We start from the raw sequence: 16,007 nt of genomic DNA on the forward strand, positions 1-16,007 counted from the left end.
ATAATGTGGCCAGGGAGGTTGAAGTGCTCTCCTACAGGTTTTTGTATATTGCCATTCCTAATGTCTGATTTGTGTCCATTTATCCTTTTCCGTAGAGACTGTCCAGTTTGGCCGATGTACATAGCAGAGGGGCATTGCTGGCATATGATGGCGTATATTACATTGGTGGATGTGCAGGTGAATGAACCAGTGATGGTGTGGCTGATCTGGTTAGGTCCTGTGATGGTGTCGCTGGTGTAGATATGTGGGCAGAGTTGGCATCGAGGTTTGTTGCATGGATTGGTTCCTGAGCTAGAGTTATTATGGTGTGGTGTGCAGTTACTGGTGAGAATATGTTTCAGGTTGGCAGGTTGTCTGTGGGCAAGGATTGGCCTGCCACCCAAGGCCTGTGAAAGTGTGGGATCATCGTCCAGGATGGGTTGAAGATCCTTGATGATGCGTTGGAGGGGTTTTAGCTGGGGGCTGTATGTGATGGCCAGTGGAGTCCTGTTGGTTTCTCTCTTGGGTTTGTCTTGCAGTAGGAGGCTTCTGGGTACACGTCTGGCTCTGTTGATCTGTTTCCTTATTTCCTCGTGCGGGTATTGTAGTTTTGAGAATGCTTGGTGGAGGTTTTGTAGGTGTTGGTCTCTGTCTGAGGGGTCAGAGCAGATGCGGTTGTACCTCAGTGCTTGGCTGTAGACAATGGATCGTGTGATGTGCCCGGGATGGAAGCTGGAGGCATGAAGGTAGGCATAGCGGTCGGTGAGTTTTCGATATAGGGTGGTGTTAATGTGACCATCACTTATTTGCACCGTGGTGTCAAGAAAGTGGACCTCCCGTGTAGATTGATCCAGGCTGAGGTTGATGGTGGGGTGGAAGCTGTTGAAATCATGGTGGAATTTTTCCAGAGTCTCCTTCCCATGGGTCCAGATGATGAAGATGTCATCAATGTAGCGTAGATAGAGAAGGGGTGTGAGTGGACGAGAGCTGAGGAAGCGTTGTTCCAGGTCGGCCATGAAGATATTGGCATATTGTGGGGCCATGCGGGTGCCCATAGCAGTGCCACTGATCTGGAGATATATATTGTCATCAAATTTGAAATAGTTGTGTGTAAGTATAAAGGCACAGAGCTCAGCAGCCAGTTGTGCTGTGGCATCATCAGGGATAGTGTTCCTGACAGCTTGTATTCCATCTGTGTGTGGGATGTTTGTGTAGAGAGCCTCTACATCCAAGGTGGCTAGGATGGTGTTTTCTGGGAGGTCACCAATGCATTGTAGTTTCCTCAGGAAATCAGTGGTGTCGCGGAGATAGCTGGGAGTGCTGGTGGCATAGGGTCTGAGTAGAGAGTCCATATATCCAGACAGTCCTTCAGTGAGAGTGCCAATGCCCGAGATGATGGGGCGTCCAGGATTTCCGGGTTTGTGGATCTTGGGTAGTAGATAGAATAACCCTGGTCGGGGCTCTAGGGGTATGTTGATTTCTTCTGGTGTTAGTGTAGGGAGTGTCCTGAGTAGAGGCTGTAGTTTCTTAGTGTATTCCTCAGTGGGATCTGAGGGAAGTGGCCTGTAGAATTTGGTATTGGAGAGTTGTCTGGCTGCCTCCTTTTGATAGTCAGACCTGTTCATGATGACAACGGCACCTCCTTTATCAGCCTCTTTGATGATAATGTCAGGGTGGTTTCTGAGGCTGTGGATGGCATTGCGTTCTGCACGACTTAGGTTGTGAGGCAAGCGATGTTGTTGTTCCACGATTTCTGCCTGTGCACGCCGGCGGAAGCATTCAATGTATAGGTCCAGGCTGTCATTTCGACCCTCAGGAGGAGTCCATGTGGAGTTCTTTTTCTTGTGCTGTTGGTGGGAGGGCACCCGTGTATCAGTGCACTGTTCAGTGTTGTCCTGGAAGTATTCTTTGAGTCGGAGACGGCGAAAGTAGGCTTCCAGATCGCCACAGAACTGTATCATGTTGGTGGGGGTGGCAGGGCAGAAAGAGAGTCCCCGAGATAGGACAGACTTTTCTTCTGGGCTGAGTGTGTAGTTGGATAGATTGACGATATTGCTGGGTGGGTTAGGGGTACCACTGTTGTGGCCCCATGTGGCAGGTAGGAGTTTAGACAGCTTACAGTCCTTTTTCCTTTGAAGAGAGGTGAAGTGAGTAATGTAGATCTCCTGTCTTATTCTAGTGAAGTCCGTTTGTATAGAAGTTTGGTTATTAATGAGAGTCTCCAGGTTGGAGAGCTCTTTTTTGATGTTTTCCTGTTTGCTGTATAGGATGCTGATCAGGTGGTTCCTCAGTTTTTTTGATAGAGTATGACATAATCTCTCACTGTGGTCTGTGTAGTATGTAGATAGCAGTGGATTTTTTACCTTTAGTCCATTTGGTATGATGTCCATCCGTTTGCATTTGGAAAGGAAGATGATATCTGTCTGTATTTGTGCAAGTTTCTTCATGAGGTTGATGGATTTCCATTCCATACGGCTAAATGCAGTGCCTTGCATGATGTCAAGTATCAGAGGGTAGCCGTGTTAGTCTGGATCTGTAAAAGCAGCAAAGAATCCTGTGGCACCTTATAGACTAACAGACGTTTTGGAGCATGAGCTTTCGTGGGTGAATACCCACTTCCTCAGATGCATGTAATGGAAATATCCAGGGGCAGGTATATATATGTGTGCTAGCAAGCAAGCTAGAGATAACGAGGTCAGTTCAATCAGGGAGGATGAGGCCCTGTTCTAGCAGTTGAGGTGTGAAAACCAAGAGAGGAGAAACTGGTTCTGTAATTGGCAAGCCATTCACAGTCTTTGTTCAATCCTGAGCTGATGGTGTCAAATTTGCAGATGAACTGAAGATCAGCAGTTTCTCTTTGAAGTCTGGTCCTGAAGTTTTTTTGCTGCAGGATGGCCACCTTAAGGTCTGCTATAGTGTGGCCAGGGAGGTTGAAGTGCTCTCCTACAGGTTTTTGTATATTGCCATTCCTAATGTCTGATTTGTGTCCATTTATCCTTTTCCGTAGAGACTGTCCAGTTTGGCTGATGTACATAGCAGAGGGGAATTGCTGGCATATGATGGCGTATATTACATTTGTTAGTCTATAAGGTGCCACAGGACTCTTTGTCACTTTTAACTACATTAGAATCAAAGCAAAGTTTTCTCACCACATGCTTTCAGCAGTCTTACTGACCAAACTCTGTAGGTCAGGATCTCTCCCTCAGAGTCCAACAGCTGCTTCCTTTGTTGCTTCAGGGCAGGGAGGGCATGTCTTGTGGTGTTTGTCTTTCACATTTATAGTTTCAGTTCATTTCCAGCTGAGAACCAGGAGTCAAAGAGTTGATGTGGAAGGATGTTCCCCGCTGCTTTTTTCACCTGTTTGTACTTCCTTTGTCTTTCCTTGCAGCTTGAGGTTCTGTTTATGGCTTAAATGCAACATAAGCAGAGCACACATTCCTTTGTTTAGAACAGACCTGTTTGCCAACTTCTATTTGGGCAGGACTATGGGGTTTGGAACTTGTGTCAATTTCACTATACTGGGGAGTTGCATAACTTTACATACAATGTTGCCACACATATTTTAGCAGGACAATATAGAGCAGCAGATTATGGGTTTTCAGATGATACCTTACAAGACATAACTTACACAAAACATTACAATAGTGTGTAGGTGTGAATACAGGGGTACATTTGGTCTCACTTGCATAGCCAAGGGAAACTGAGTCACTAACCCCCAATTTTCAAATCTCTGTCAAGTCACCTTTGCAACACAGCTCAGGTGTTAAAAATTACATCAACCTAAAAGCAGCAAAGAATCCAGGCGAACACGGCTACTCCTCTGATAATGTAGTTAAGTTAGGTATTAATAAATGTCTTGTCTTTATTTTTCTTGTAGCCATTTCTGACTTTTATGCCTCCTATATGCCTACTTGTACTCACTTAAAATCTCTCTCTTTGTAGTTAATAAAATTGTTTTATTGTTTTATCTAATCCACTGTGTTTAAAATGAAGTGTCTGGGCATCTCCACATGCAGTGACAAGTTATGTGGCTATTATTCTCTTAAAGAACATAAGAACAGCCATACTGGGTCAGACCAAAGGTCCATCCAGCCCAGTATCCTGTCTACTGACAATGGCCAATGTCAGGTGCCTCAGAGGGAGTGAACCTAACAGGTAATGATCAAGTGATCTCTCTCCTGCCATCCATCTCCACCGTCTGACAAACAGAGGCTAGGAACACCATTTCTTACCTATCCTGGCTAATAGCTATTAATGGACTTACCCTCCAAGTTAAGGAATAACGGATTTAATATTAACGGATTTAATATAACTTGTCCTGTCCAAGAGAGGGTTGGGCAGTACAGGACATACATTTCTATGGGAAAAGATCTAAGACTGGGGGTGTGTTGGGGTCACCCTGCAATGTAACCAAAGCTGGTGAGAGCCAGAGTGTAACCCAAGTGTGGCTGGCAGGCTGCCTTTACCCACAGACACTCAGGTGTGGCTTGCATGCTGGAGGCTGTTTGTGAGGAACCCAGAAAGGAGCTACTTCAACAAGACATTGTAAGGCACCCATGGTTGCAGGGCAGGGATGACACAGCTGCGCAATAGTCTGGATTATACCCTGGAATGTCACAAAGTGCCCCCTGTTGATCAATGAATGCAGCAATCTTGGGGGCTAGAGAAACCCAAGCAGCGTCAGAGACTCGGGAAAGGTCTTGGTTTGGATCCAGCAAAGGGGTGAAGATTTGTGGGACGACTCTGAGCCAGTTTGTCCATCCCTAAGGGAGGTTCTTATGGGCCTTGGAGTTGGAGAGGCTCTGTCTCCTCCCCACTGCTAGCAGGGGGATGGAGAGAGGAATTTTAATGGGAGAAAAATGAGATTCATAAGAATAAAAAGGTGGAATCCTTGCCAAGCCTTACCTAAGATTCTCTTCAGGCCTGAGCTGTACCCACCTTGAAAGGCCAAAGGGAAAGCTAGCTCACAAGCAAGCAAACCAAAGCTCAGAAGGTAAGGACTGGGCCTGTTCCCTGAACTCACTGGGGGTTTGTCGCTGATTTCAGGGTGCCTAGCGTGATGTCATTTCATTATTCTCAAGAAATCTCTTTGGTTAGAGGGAAAAGCTTCTTTACCATATGCCTCAATGTGCTGGCAACATCTGTCCACAACACGCGGGACCTGCCTGTAGATGGGATTGAGGCTCAACATCTTGTTCCTCTCCAAGGTTCTCCTGAGACCCAGCTCATTGGGATGTGACAGCTGCAGAGCTTCCAGCAGCCTGGAGGTGTTGTCACCCAAATCAGTGATGGAGTCCACAGACACTCCCCCCTGAAATCAGACACAGAGGTGACTTGGGTGAGCAAGGTGCTGGAGCCCTCAGTTCATAAGCCCCCGGTGCCCCCCGGTGCCCCCACAAATCCCAGAACCTCGGCACTAAAATGAACCCTCACAAGACTCCATACCCTGGCCAACAAAAGGCAGAGTCCAGGTATGGGTGACCCCAGGATGAGCAAGGGAAGTGAGAAGCCAGAGGGAGCTTTCCCATCCCAGGCACTCTGAGTACAAGCCCATCCAGCCCCCAGGCACATACTTGGGTGGCTAGCCGGTGCTGCTGCAGCCACACTGTTATTTTCAGTGTGCTAGCTCGAACACAGCTAGCAGGTGTCCATCTATCCACACTGGGAAGAACATTGCCAGTGGCTGTGCAGACAAACCCTTGTTTATACACACTGCCACTGCTGGAATTTCCCCTTCTACACACACCCCTACTGCTGCCAGAGCTGCTGGTGCCTCAGCCTAAATTCCAACCAAACTCCAGCAAAACTCCTGTTCAGAGTGAAATTTTCCATAGAGCCAAGAGTTACTTCCCTCTCACCCTACCCTGCTCTGCCTTTCCCGCTTGGCTGGAGTATCTTCTGGAGAGGCTCAATGGCCTGGAGTCCTTGTGGGAGCTGCTGGCTGATGCTGGCTCCCATATTCCCCCATTTTAATTTTCCAGGATGACGACAAGGTAATAGTTGCTCCCTCTGCCTCAGACCCATAGAAGCTCTGACAGGACAGTGCGCTGTCTGCCTGTCCTTGCCCACCCCCATGCAGCAGCAGGATCAGAAAATGCCTTTCAGGCTGGGTGCTGCCCCCTGGAGGCCCATCTCCATCACCTTGGGCTTGAGGCACCAGCCAACGTGGTAACACACTGGCTTCGTCAGGAGCAGGGACAGTAGGAAAGCGAGCTAGTTACCAGATTCGCCTGATATATTAAGTGATCTCCTGGCAGTACAATGTGCTGGATTTAGTTATTCACATTACAGTAGTGCCTAGACAGCCTGACCAAGATCAGGCCAGGGTCCAGGATCTGCTGCTCTGGAGCAGCCAAACATACAAAAAGTCTTGGGGCTCTGCTTACTTTGCAGAGAATTTCAAAATGTTTGGTTTTGGCTCCCAATCAGAACAAAACTAAAGATATCAGCATCCTGCATGGAACAGAACATGCTTCCTTGCCCAGCTGTACTCCCTGTCTCAGCCCAGCAGAGCAGGCAGAAAAACTTGCACCTTCACAACAGGCTGAGTGAATCCTTGTCCTCTTCGGCCTGGTGACCACCTCTGACACCACTGACCATGCTCTTCTCATTGAAATCTCGTCTTCCCTCAGCTTTCAGGACTCCATGCTCTGTGTGGCCCCTCCAGCCTCTCCAATCGCTTCTCAACATGTTGTCCAGGGGACGCTCCTCAGAGCTTGGATCCCCTGCTCTTCTTCTGCATTTTATCTCTGGGTAATCTCATCACCAAACACTAATGCAGCTACCATCTCTGTACTGATGGTGCACAGATCTACCTCTCTACTCCAGACCTGTCTGTGTCTGTCCAAACCGCGCGCTCAGCCTGTTTCTCTGACACCTCCTCATGGACATTCATCCATCAGTTCAAGCTCAGACGGTCAGAACAGATCCCATAATCTTGCTCTCTGAGTCCTTCCCTGTTGCTCCTCTCCCAACACCACCATCCTTCTTGTCACTCAGATTCATACCCTAGGTGTCATTTTTGACATGGCCCCCTGTCAAGTCTCGCATCCAAGCCGTATCTAAAATTTACCAGAGCTTTCTGCAGTTCTCAGAGCCACCTTTCCTCTCCATCCACAGCTAAAACCCCTGTTCAGACCTTCATCATCTTGTGTCTCAACCACTGAAACATCCTCTTCTCTGGCTTCCATAAATCCAGTCTCCATTCAGAGTGCTATTGCAAAGACCTGGCTTGTCACTTTATCATGTCACCCCTCTCTTTGCATGGCCTACCCTCACTCACCTGTCTTTGCTCAGATCTGACCAAGAGATTGACTCCCCCTATCACTGACCCATGATGCCAGCTTCCATCGCCCTCATGTTACATTTTCAAAGAAGCACCTTCATGCATTCTCCCATGCTGAACAGGTTTGTGCCAGTTTCCTTCTCCTCCCTCATCTGAATCCAGTGTTGTCGCTTGTCTTATTCTTACAGTGCAAACTGCTTAGAGCAGGGACTGTTTTATATTCTGTGTTTGCACAGTAGCCCACATGACTTGATTCTGCTGGAAGCCCCTCAGTTTCCCCAACAGAAGCCAACCCAAAGCTGAAGGCAGCCAGAGGGCCAAGCCAGCACAACTTAACCTTGTAACCAGAGCTCCTGGGAAACAGCCTCAGGTGGTTGGGGTGCCACGCCCCCCCCCTCCTGCCCGGCCTGATGGCAGCTTGCTCCCAGCACACAGTTTAGTTCTCACACAACCTGTTTTGCAGCCATACCCTTCGGTGGCTCCGGTACACAGTGTGCAGGAAAGTAGGAGAGAGCGGCTCATTGGCAAACTCTCCACTGAGCCCCAGCACGCAGCCTCCGACAAAAGGGGATTTCTTCTGAATCTGAGCTCGAAATTTAGCCACTGTCTCTTCCACCTCCAGGCAGTCTCTGCGGCTGCCTTTCACTGCTTCCTGCATTTGCTTGTGTGTCCAGTCATTGGCAATGACTTGGGAGAGCGGGATTCCAAAGGCCTGGGGACAACAGTCTGTAACAACACGAGACAGTTAGGGACTGTGACCTGTAGGCAGACAGAAACAAGACAGAGACGTAGCAGCAGTCCCATCCTCCAGCCAGGAGCCTGGGCACTCTGCAGCACAGCAGAACTACATTCTGCAGCAACAAAAGCAGAGTCAGGCAATCTGGGGTTCCCATTGTCCCACCCTATTCAAGGGGCAGTGGCAGGAGCCAAACACTAAAGAACCCTCAGCTGAGCTGCGGGCTGCTCACCACCACTCCTCTTTAAACAGCCAGGGGTCTCCCCCACCTCCAGGCCACAGCTCCCTGCCTGCAAGTGAGTCAGACTCTTTTCTGAATGAACAAGAGTTCAACTCCTACTCACAAAGCAGAGGGCTGTGGGGAGGGAATCCTACCAACACAGAAGAACCACGATAGGGTGAACCCACATACTGGGATGGTGGTGATGGGAGCATCCTCCAGTCAGATGGGCTCAGAGTCAACACCCTATGGCAATGCAACAGGGCAACTCCCCGCTCAGAGTGACTGACTCAGGCAGACGTCGCTGCATCGGTAACACTGGCCATGTGTTCAAGATTTTTCTTGCCCTCATGAGGCCCAGAAACATTTTATTTAGATAAACTTTGAGAGTCTAGTACCATGATAGGCCAGATTTCCAAGAGAGGTCAGTGCATTGGGTGCTGGGCACATTGGAAAATCTAACTTCAGTTCTGAACACCCGACCTCTTGACATCTTCAAATCCTGGATGCTTTTCTAGTACACAGTGCAACACAAATTACTTGGGCTCTGTACAGGGTTAACTGGGTGAAATTTAAAGGCTTCTGCTATGTAGGAGATCAGACTAAACCATCTAATGGCCTCTTTTGGCCTTAAAGCCAACGGAATAGCAAAACACTTTGTTAACACAGTGTTAAGGTTGCCAGGTGATGGAATGCAAGTTCAGCAAAACTGAGTTAAGGTGAATGCCCACAGAGCCTTAACCCTGCCCCCCATCCCAAGCTGGCAATAGCCACTAGGAAATACCTAAATCCACTGCAGCTGCATTCAGTGTGCTGGGTGTAGTGGTTCTGAATGGTGGAGGAATAAACTGGAGCAGCTTGGGAGAGCTGTGACTGTGACATGAGGAGATCTGTGTCTGAGACCACCGTATGTGTGTGATCAAAGGAAGGAGGTGCACATAGACCTTGAGGTTCCAGTCTGCACCATATCAATGGAGGTTGGTCTGGAACAGGGCACTGGGGTGGTCTTGCCCTGGGAATTGTCAGTCATGAGGTGGGATATAAAAGCAGGCTGGGTCTAATCATGGAGAGGGGACAGTACAGGGTTAGGTGACATCCTGTGTGAAGGGGCTGTGAAATTTTACAAGTGTGGTGTCAGGGAGTAGACTCAATGTTTGAGCGCAATGCAAGTGCAAGTAGCGTCTGTCCAATACAATGACAAGGCAGAGTGGGAGTGTGTGTGTTATGGGCATACTAGGGCATCACTCAAAGAGGTGAAGTCATGATTGTGTGGGCGTTTCCCTTAACTCTGTATTTCCTGGATGTTAGAAGTTAGAGTTTTGCTGAGCTCAATGTTCTGGAAGGGCGTGAAGTATCACCAGACAACCTTCACTCTAGGTTAACAACATTTTTTGCCATTTACTTGCCCAGTTTTTTAAACCAGAGACAGACAGATTTGTAATTTAAACCATTGTCATTCTCTCCTTGGCTAGTGTGACAGGCCCAGGCCAGTGGGGTACAGGAGTCTGGTAGAGGGCAAATATACTGGTCACTGGATGAGTAGTTTTCTGGTCCCTGAGTGACCAGAGCAGGAGCTGCACTAGAGTAATCAGGAACCTGCTAGAACCAATTAAGGCAGACAGGCTGATTAAATCACCTGCAGCCAATCAAGGCAGGCTAATCAGGGCACCTGGGTTTAAAAAGGAGCTCACTCCAGTCAGGTGAGGGGGAGCCAGAGGAGAGGAAGTGTGTGAGAGGAGCTGGGAGCAAGAGGCACAAGGAGCTGAGAGTGTGAGGATGTGCTGCTGGAGGACTAAGGAGGACAAGCATTATCAGACACCAGGAGGAAGGTTCTCTGGTGAGGAGAAAGAAGGTGTTTGGAGGAGGCCATGGGGAAATGCCCAGGGAGTTGTAGCTGTCATGCAGCTGTTACAGGAGGCACTATAGACAGCTGCAATCCACAGGGCCCTGGGCTGGAACCTGGAGTAGAGAGTGGGCCCGGGTTCCCCCCAAACCTCCCAAGTCCTGATCAGACACAGGAGGAGTTGACCCAGACTGTGGGGAAGATCACTGAGGTGAGCAAATCTGCCAATAAGCTCAGGACCCACCAAGGTAGAAGAGGAACTTTGTCACACTAGGTAATAATCCAAAGACACCGTTTTGATATCATGTTTTCACCAGTAGATCTCAAAGAATGTTTACATAATGATCCCCATTTTATAGATGAGAAACAGACACAGAGGGGTTCAGTGACTTGCCCAAGGTAACCTTCTAAACCCCCAACTTCCTCCGCTACCTCTCACAGTCTCTAAGCCCCTCTGTCTTCTCCCTCTCCCCCAACCCCTCCTGTCTCTCTTACCTGCACCCCAAACTCTCTGCCCTCCACTGCTATCCATTCCAATTACACATCAATCACTGGGAAGACCCAAGCTCCCTTCCCACCTACTTTTGCACCTTTAATTACCCTCCCCTCCCAGTGGCCATTTACATGTGTCATTCTTTTCTTTTCAAAAACAGTTCCAACACCTTCTGAGTAGGCTGCTGTACCCAGGATACATTTCTTTAAAAAAAATGATGGAGCATTTTTTCCCACAAATATTTACAGTTCATTCTCCAATTTCTTCCACGGGTGGGTTTCAAACTTCAAACTAACTTGCTAGAATCTATGAATTTAATGAAATGCTGGTGTTTTTCTGTTTTTTGGGGGTTGTGTTATTTTGGTTTTTTCTGAGGGCTGTGTCTCGGAAACTCTCTATGACCCCACATTTGGATCACTAACCCTGCCCTACACTCCCATCAGGCACAGCAAATTTCAAGACAATCATTGTAAGTTTGCAGATTTTAGAGCACTTGGAAGAGCTCTCTTTTAAACAAGAAACTGGTCTAAACCTTTAAAAAAGCTCCAACAGGTGAGGAAAAAGCAGCAGGGGACAGCCTTCCCTACAGACTCTTGGTCTCCTGAATCTCAACTGGAAATGTTTTCCAAGAGGGGGACTGGCACTATAACAAGGTCAGCTTGGGTGACCAGACAGCAAGTGTGAAAAATTGGGATGGGGTGGGGGGTAATAGGAGCCTATATAAGAAAAAGACCCAAAAATTGGGACTGCTTCTATGAAATCAGGACATCAGGTCACCCTAAGGTCAGCTGCCAAGCTGTGTGTGGAGATAGAGGGGCAGGCTGCTCAAAAACAGAAGGGAGCTCTGTTGTAGAGTTTGCCAGGGTCTGGCTGCCTTGTGGCACAGCAGCTGATGCTAAGGATGTGAGGTGAGATGTTGGGGTCAGAGCCATTGGAGCTGGGGCCATGGGGTGATTCAGCAGTGTGTGAAGGGAGGGGCTGGTTGTCGGGAAGGGTGGGGTTTCTGCACATTGGGAGCAAGAACCAAGAAAATTTGGGGAAGAGGCTCTGCAAATCACCATCCCCTGCTCTTGGGAAAATGGAGAGTTCAGAGGCCATTCCCCTCACGCTGAGCCCAATGTGCAGTAGGAACCCTGGGGCTTCCCTGTCATCCAAGTGCTGCTTCCAGCCACTAGCTGAACAGCTCACAGCCAGTCAGTTTTCCCCTCCAGCTCTTTGAGGGCCTGGAGGGACTGGGCAGGGGTTATACCTGAGGAACACCCGGGAAGCCCCTTCCCCAAACGCCTCTCAGTCATGCCATCCTCACTACTGCACTTTCTCAGAATCCAAGGGAAATTTCGTGTGCAAAACCCATAGGTAAGCTGGCATGCAGATTCCAGGTGATTCACTTTATCCTGCTCCCTGGGCCCTTTCCAAATGGAAGTGTTGAATTCCCAAAGACAAATGCTGCAAAGCCAGGACAGACACAATTCAGAACACATCTCCCACACAGAACAGCCATGCAACTTTAATTCTGCCCCTGTAGTCCCTGCCTTAAGGAGCTCCTCAGGGAGAGATCACAGTTCCGTCGCCTTCCCAAGCCTTTTTCTTCAGTGTGATCTCTGCCCCCAGCCTGGATCCATGGTGCTACCTGGAGCACAGAGGGGATCTGTTGGCACATAGAAGTAGCAGTCCTAAAGTTATGCTGGGCACAGAGAAAAATGGCATATTTGGTTGGGGAGGGCTAAGGTAACTGTATTCCTAGTTCCTCTTGCCATCCCCACAAGGGTAGAATTAAGGTTGTGCGCTTGTGTTGTGTAGGAAGAATCTCCTTATCTCTGTTCCTATTGTTCTATTATCTATGATTTGTTTAGTCTTGATAATCTTGAAGGGAAATTCCACATTTCCTGGCTTTTGCAACATTTGAGTGTTGGCAATGAACTCTTGCCTTCTGGCCAGGGCAGCTCTAGCTTTTTTGCCACCCCAAGCAATGCAGGCAGGCTGCCTTTAGCAGCATGCCTGTGGGAGGTCCCCGGTCCCGTGGATTTGGCGGCACGCCTGCGGGAGGTCAGCTGGTCCCGTGGCTTCAGCGTACCCGCCGCCGAATTGCCACCAAATCCGCGGGACTGGCGGACAGACCTCCTGCAGGCAAGCCGCCAAATCTGTGGGACCGGGGACCTCCCGCAGGCATACCACTGAAGGCTGCCTGACTGCCGCCCTCACAGGAACTGGCAGGGCACCCCCCGCGGCTTGCCGCCCCAGGCACACACTTGGAGTGCTGGTGCCTGGAGCCGCCACTGCTTCTGGCAGGGCAAGAAGAGCACAGGGCGGTGCTAAGAATACAAAGCTTTCGGTATATCAGTAGGGAACCTGGAAATATTGTATTTATGACCCTGCCCATAGAGGAAACCCATTTACAGACACCTTCCAGAAAACGGTTTGGGGCAGGAGGAATCTTTGATTTCCAGGTGATTCCTATAAGAATTCCTGTAAGAATGGTCTGTCTTTTTATTCACACACAAAAATAAAATAAACAAATGTCCCTCACAGTCAAAACCCATAAAAAGACAAACACAAACCAAAGACCAAAACCCTATCCCAAGCAGAGCCACTCCACCAATTCTGAAAAAGGAGATGGGCCAGAAACTCTATGGAGTCCCCTAGGGCCTGTGCCACTGCTGTTGATTTTCCAAGGGAAGCGCTCATATACTAGAGCAGGGGTGGCCAGCCTGTGACTCTCGAGCCACATGTAGCTCTTCAGAAGTTAATATGTGGCTCTTTGTATAGGTGCCAACTCTGGTGCTGGAGCTACAGGCACCAACTTTCCAATGTGCCGGGGAGTGCTCACTGCTCAACCCCTGGCTCTGCCACAGGCACTGCCCCCACTCCATCCCTTCCCGCCCCCTCCCCGAGCTTGCCGTGCCCTCGATCCTCCTCCCTCCACCCCAGAGCCTCCTGCACGCCACACAACAGTTGATTGGGAGGTGCAGGGAGGTGCTGATTGATGGGGCTGCTGGTGGGTGGGAGAAGCTGGAAGAAGGTGGTGGGAGCTGCTGGGAGGGCTGCTGACGTATCACTGTGGCTCTTTGGCAATGTACACTGGCAAATTCTGGCTCCTTCCCAGGCTCAGGTTGGCCACCCCTGTACTAGAGTGATGGGTGTATATGTCAGTGTGCGTGCAGTGGTATGCAAGCTTGGTTGGAGGCAGGACAAGAAGCGAGTGCCTGAAGTGAAAGAAGGAATGTTTAGGTGAAAGTTCTTAACAGCTGGAGCACCTGGATTGTACAACAGTCTCCTCAAGGGGAATCCATTGCAGGAGAGACTCTAGAACAGGCTCCCTGGGAAGTAACATGTTCACATACCAGCACTCCCTCATACCCACACATACGCACCTATGATCATATACTTATACATGCACATGCACACGCTGAAGGAGGGGGGCACTAACATGCCACAAAGGAGAAATTCACAATGGAATGCAGGTAGATAGGGTGCCTTGGCTTAGCTTATTTTTAAAGATCATGATGGCTTTGAAGCGCACAATGCCAGACTGAAATGTGGAATTCACTCACCTTTCTTCTCCTTGGAGGAGTTCTCCAGTTTCCTTCTGATGAATTTGTTGCGTTTGGGTCCAGCTGGTGGGGGGAAGGGGTGAGAAGAGTCTGCATGTCATTAGGTCATCTTCAATACACGGCCTGTCCAAATACATCCATAGCCCTTCTACCCCTGGGCTATCCCCTCTCACAGCATAAAGCCACCGTACTCAGCAAAAGAGCTACTACAGGGTTCTGTTCAAGTGTCCAAATATAAGAGGAGTAGGGGTTGCACTTCACCAGGACCTATCAGAAATCCCATCCCCCATCCCACTCTTCCCTGCAGCCACTCTTCATTATTGTCTCTTTTTGTTATAAAGATCAAGTGCCTTAATGATAAGCCCTGTGGTAGAGCGCTCCCTGCCACATCTGGTGGTGAACAGGAGGAAGAGCAGCTGCAGAGAGAGATCAGTTTGTGAAAGTAGAATGAATTATATTGTGAAAATAGAAAGGATTAAAGAAAAGTTGTCTGTATCTTTAAGCAAAGATGTTGGAATGTTGCAACCAGGTGTCAGGAATACAGACATTAACATAGAACAATTGCACCGTTTAAGGGCAATTGGTGAAGCATTAGCCTTAGATAGGTAACAGTTAGTAAGGAAATAGGATATGCATGCTGTGCCCCAGGTGAATTTTACTGTTTTGGTATCTTTGTCCCTTTGTCTAATTCCCGCTCTTTTATCTGTATGAATAAGACTGTTTGAGCCTTGCATGGGCGCTCACATATTCTGAATGTTATTGGCAGAGCGCTGTGCTAATAAAACAGAGTGGTCTGACAAATTGTGAGTCCTGATTCTAACTTTGACAATTTGGAGGTTCCACCGAGATGGCAACCGTCTTCACTGAGGCTGTGTGATTCCTGACTGTTTTTGTAGGATGACCGTGGCAGCCGGCACCTGGGCGTTTGGCCCAAGCGGTCCCCCACTAGAGCGGAAAGGCGCACAGCCACAGTGAGGTCTACGCCATCGAACCTGTTGGTTCCCACTCTGTTCTGGTAGGGATCCCGGGATCTGACATCAGGAATCTGTTCAGGTAATTATTTCTGTGTTTTATCTGGACTGAGGACTGTCCTGTCTCTGTGTCTATCTGTCCTCTTGTGGAGTGTTTGAATCTGGGTGCCGTCTCTGTCTGGGGATCGGCCGACCAAGGGGTTCCTGTCCCCGCGGTCTGAGTGAGTGAAATCTGCACAACTGCAGCCGCACCACACCTTGGGTAAAACCCTTAGTGTGAAAGCAACGGCAATTGAGGCAGTAGCCTGTGGGCTCCTTTTGTGTGTTGCAGCAGGCATCGCTCTGACGAACCCGAATTTCCTTCTTGTGTGATTGGTGTGTGAAAGTCCTCCTGTACTGGTAACCAGACGGCTAAGTCGGGACAGTTCCCTAAATGGACGCCGGCTCATTTTATGTATTTAGGATGGGTCCAGACTCCTGTAAAAAGGGTCCAGACTCTGGGAAAATGGTCTAGGCTAACTCAGAGGGATCCCAAAACTCAGTGGCCACTGTTAAAATCTTGGAACAAAGACTGAGTGGACGTCTTAAAAGACAAACTCGGCCAACCTAAAACTAAATTGGCTAAAGGAGAGGTTAATTGTTTCATGCAGTGGTGGGAAGAGGCAAATCATAGGTGGACAAAATCAAAACTGGCCTCTCTCACTTATTCAAATAATAAGTTAAAAGCTTTATTAAAAGCCTCCTCTCCCACCACTAGACCGAGCGCTCCCCTTTACCCCGTTCTCCAAACCCCGGATCGATCCAATCCCCTTCATACTCCCATCTCATTGTAAAAAGGACAAAAAGTCCCTTGTTCTGTTCCCCTTTGTTGTCTGCCTCAGAAACTGATTCTTTATAGTGTCCCACTACCAATTCAGCAAGGCTGGGGG

General features: G+C 48.8%; 1 protein-coding gene across 6 annotated transcripts in view; it reads right to left on the reverse strand.

The window, feature by feature from the left end:
* Positions 1-16,007, reverse strand: part of ARHGAP36 (Rho GTPase activating protein 36) — a 70,863-nt gene that overhangs the window by 27,312 nt on the left and 27,544 nt on the right. For all 6 annotated transcript variants that reach the window (XM_050964346.1, XM_050964345.1, XM_050964343.1 and 3 more), the window contains exons 3-5: positions 14,108-14,170; positions 7,734-7,990; positions 5,095-5,290 (exon numbers count right to left, since the gene is read on the reverse strand). In XM_050964346.1, coding sequence (XP_050820303.1) covers positions 5,095-5,290; positions 7,734-7,990; positions 14,108-14,170 — 516 coding nt within the window. The remainder of the gene's footprint in view (positions 1-5,094; positions 5,291-7,733; positions 7,991-14,107; positions 14,171-16,007) is intronic.

This window comes from Gopherus flavomarginatus, chromosome 8 (assembly GCF_025201925.1).
Source record: "Gopherus flavomarginatus isolate rGopFla2 chromosome 8, rGopFla2.mat.asm, whole genome shotgun sequence".
Classification (NCBI taxonomy): domain Eukaryota; kingdom Metazoa; phylum Chordata; order Testudines; family Testudinidae; genus Gopherus; species Gopherus flavomarginatus.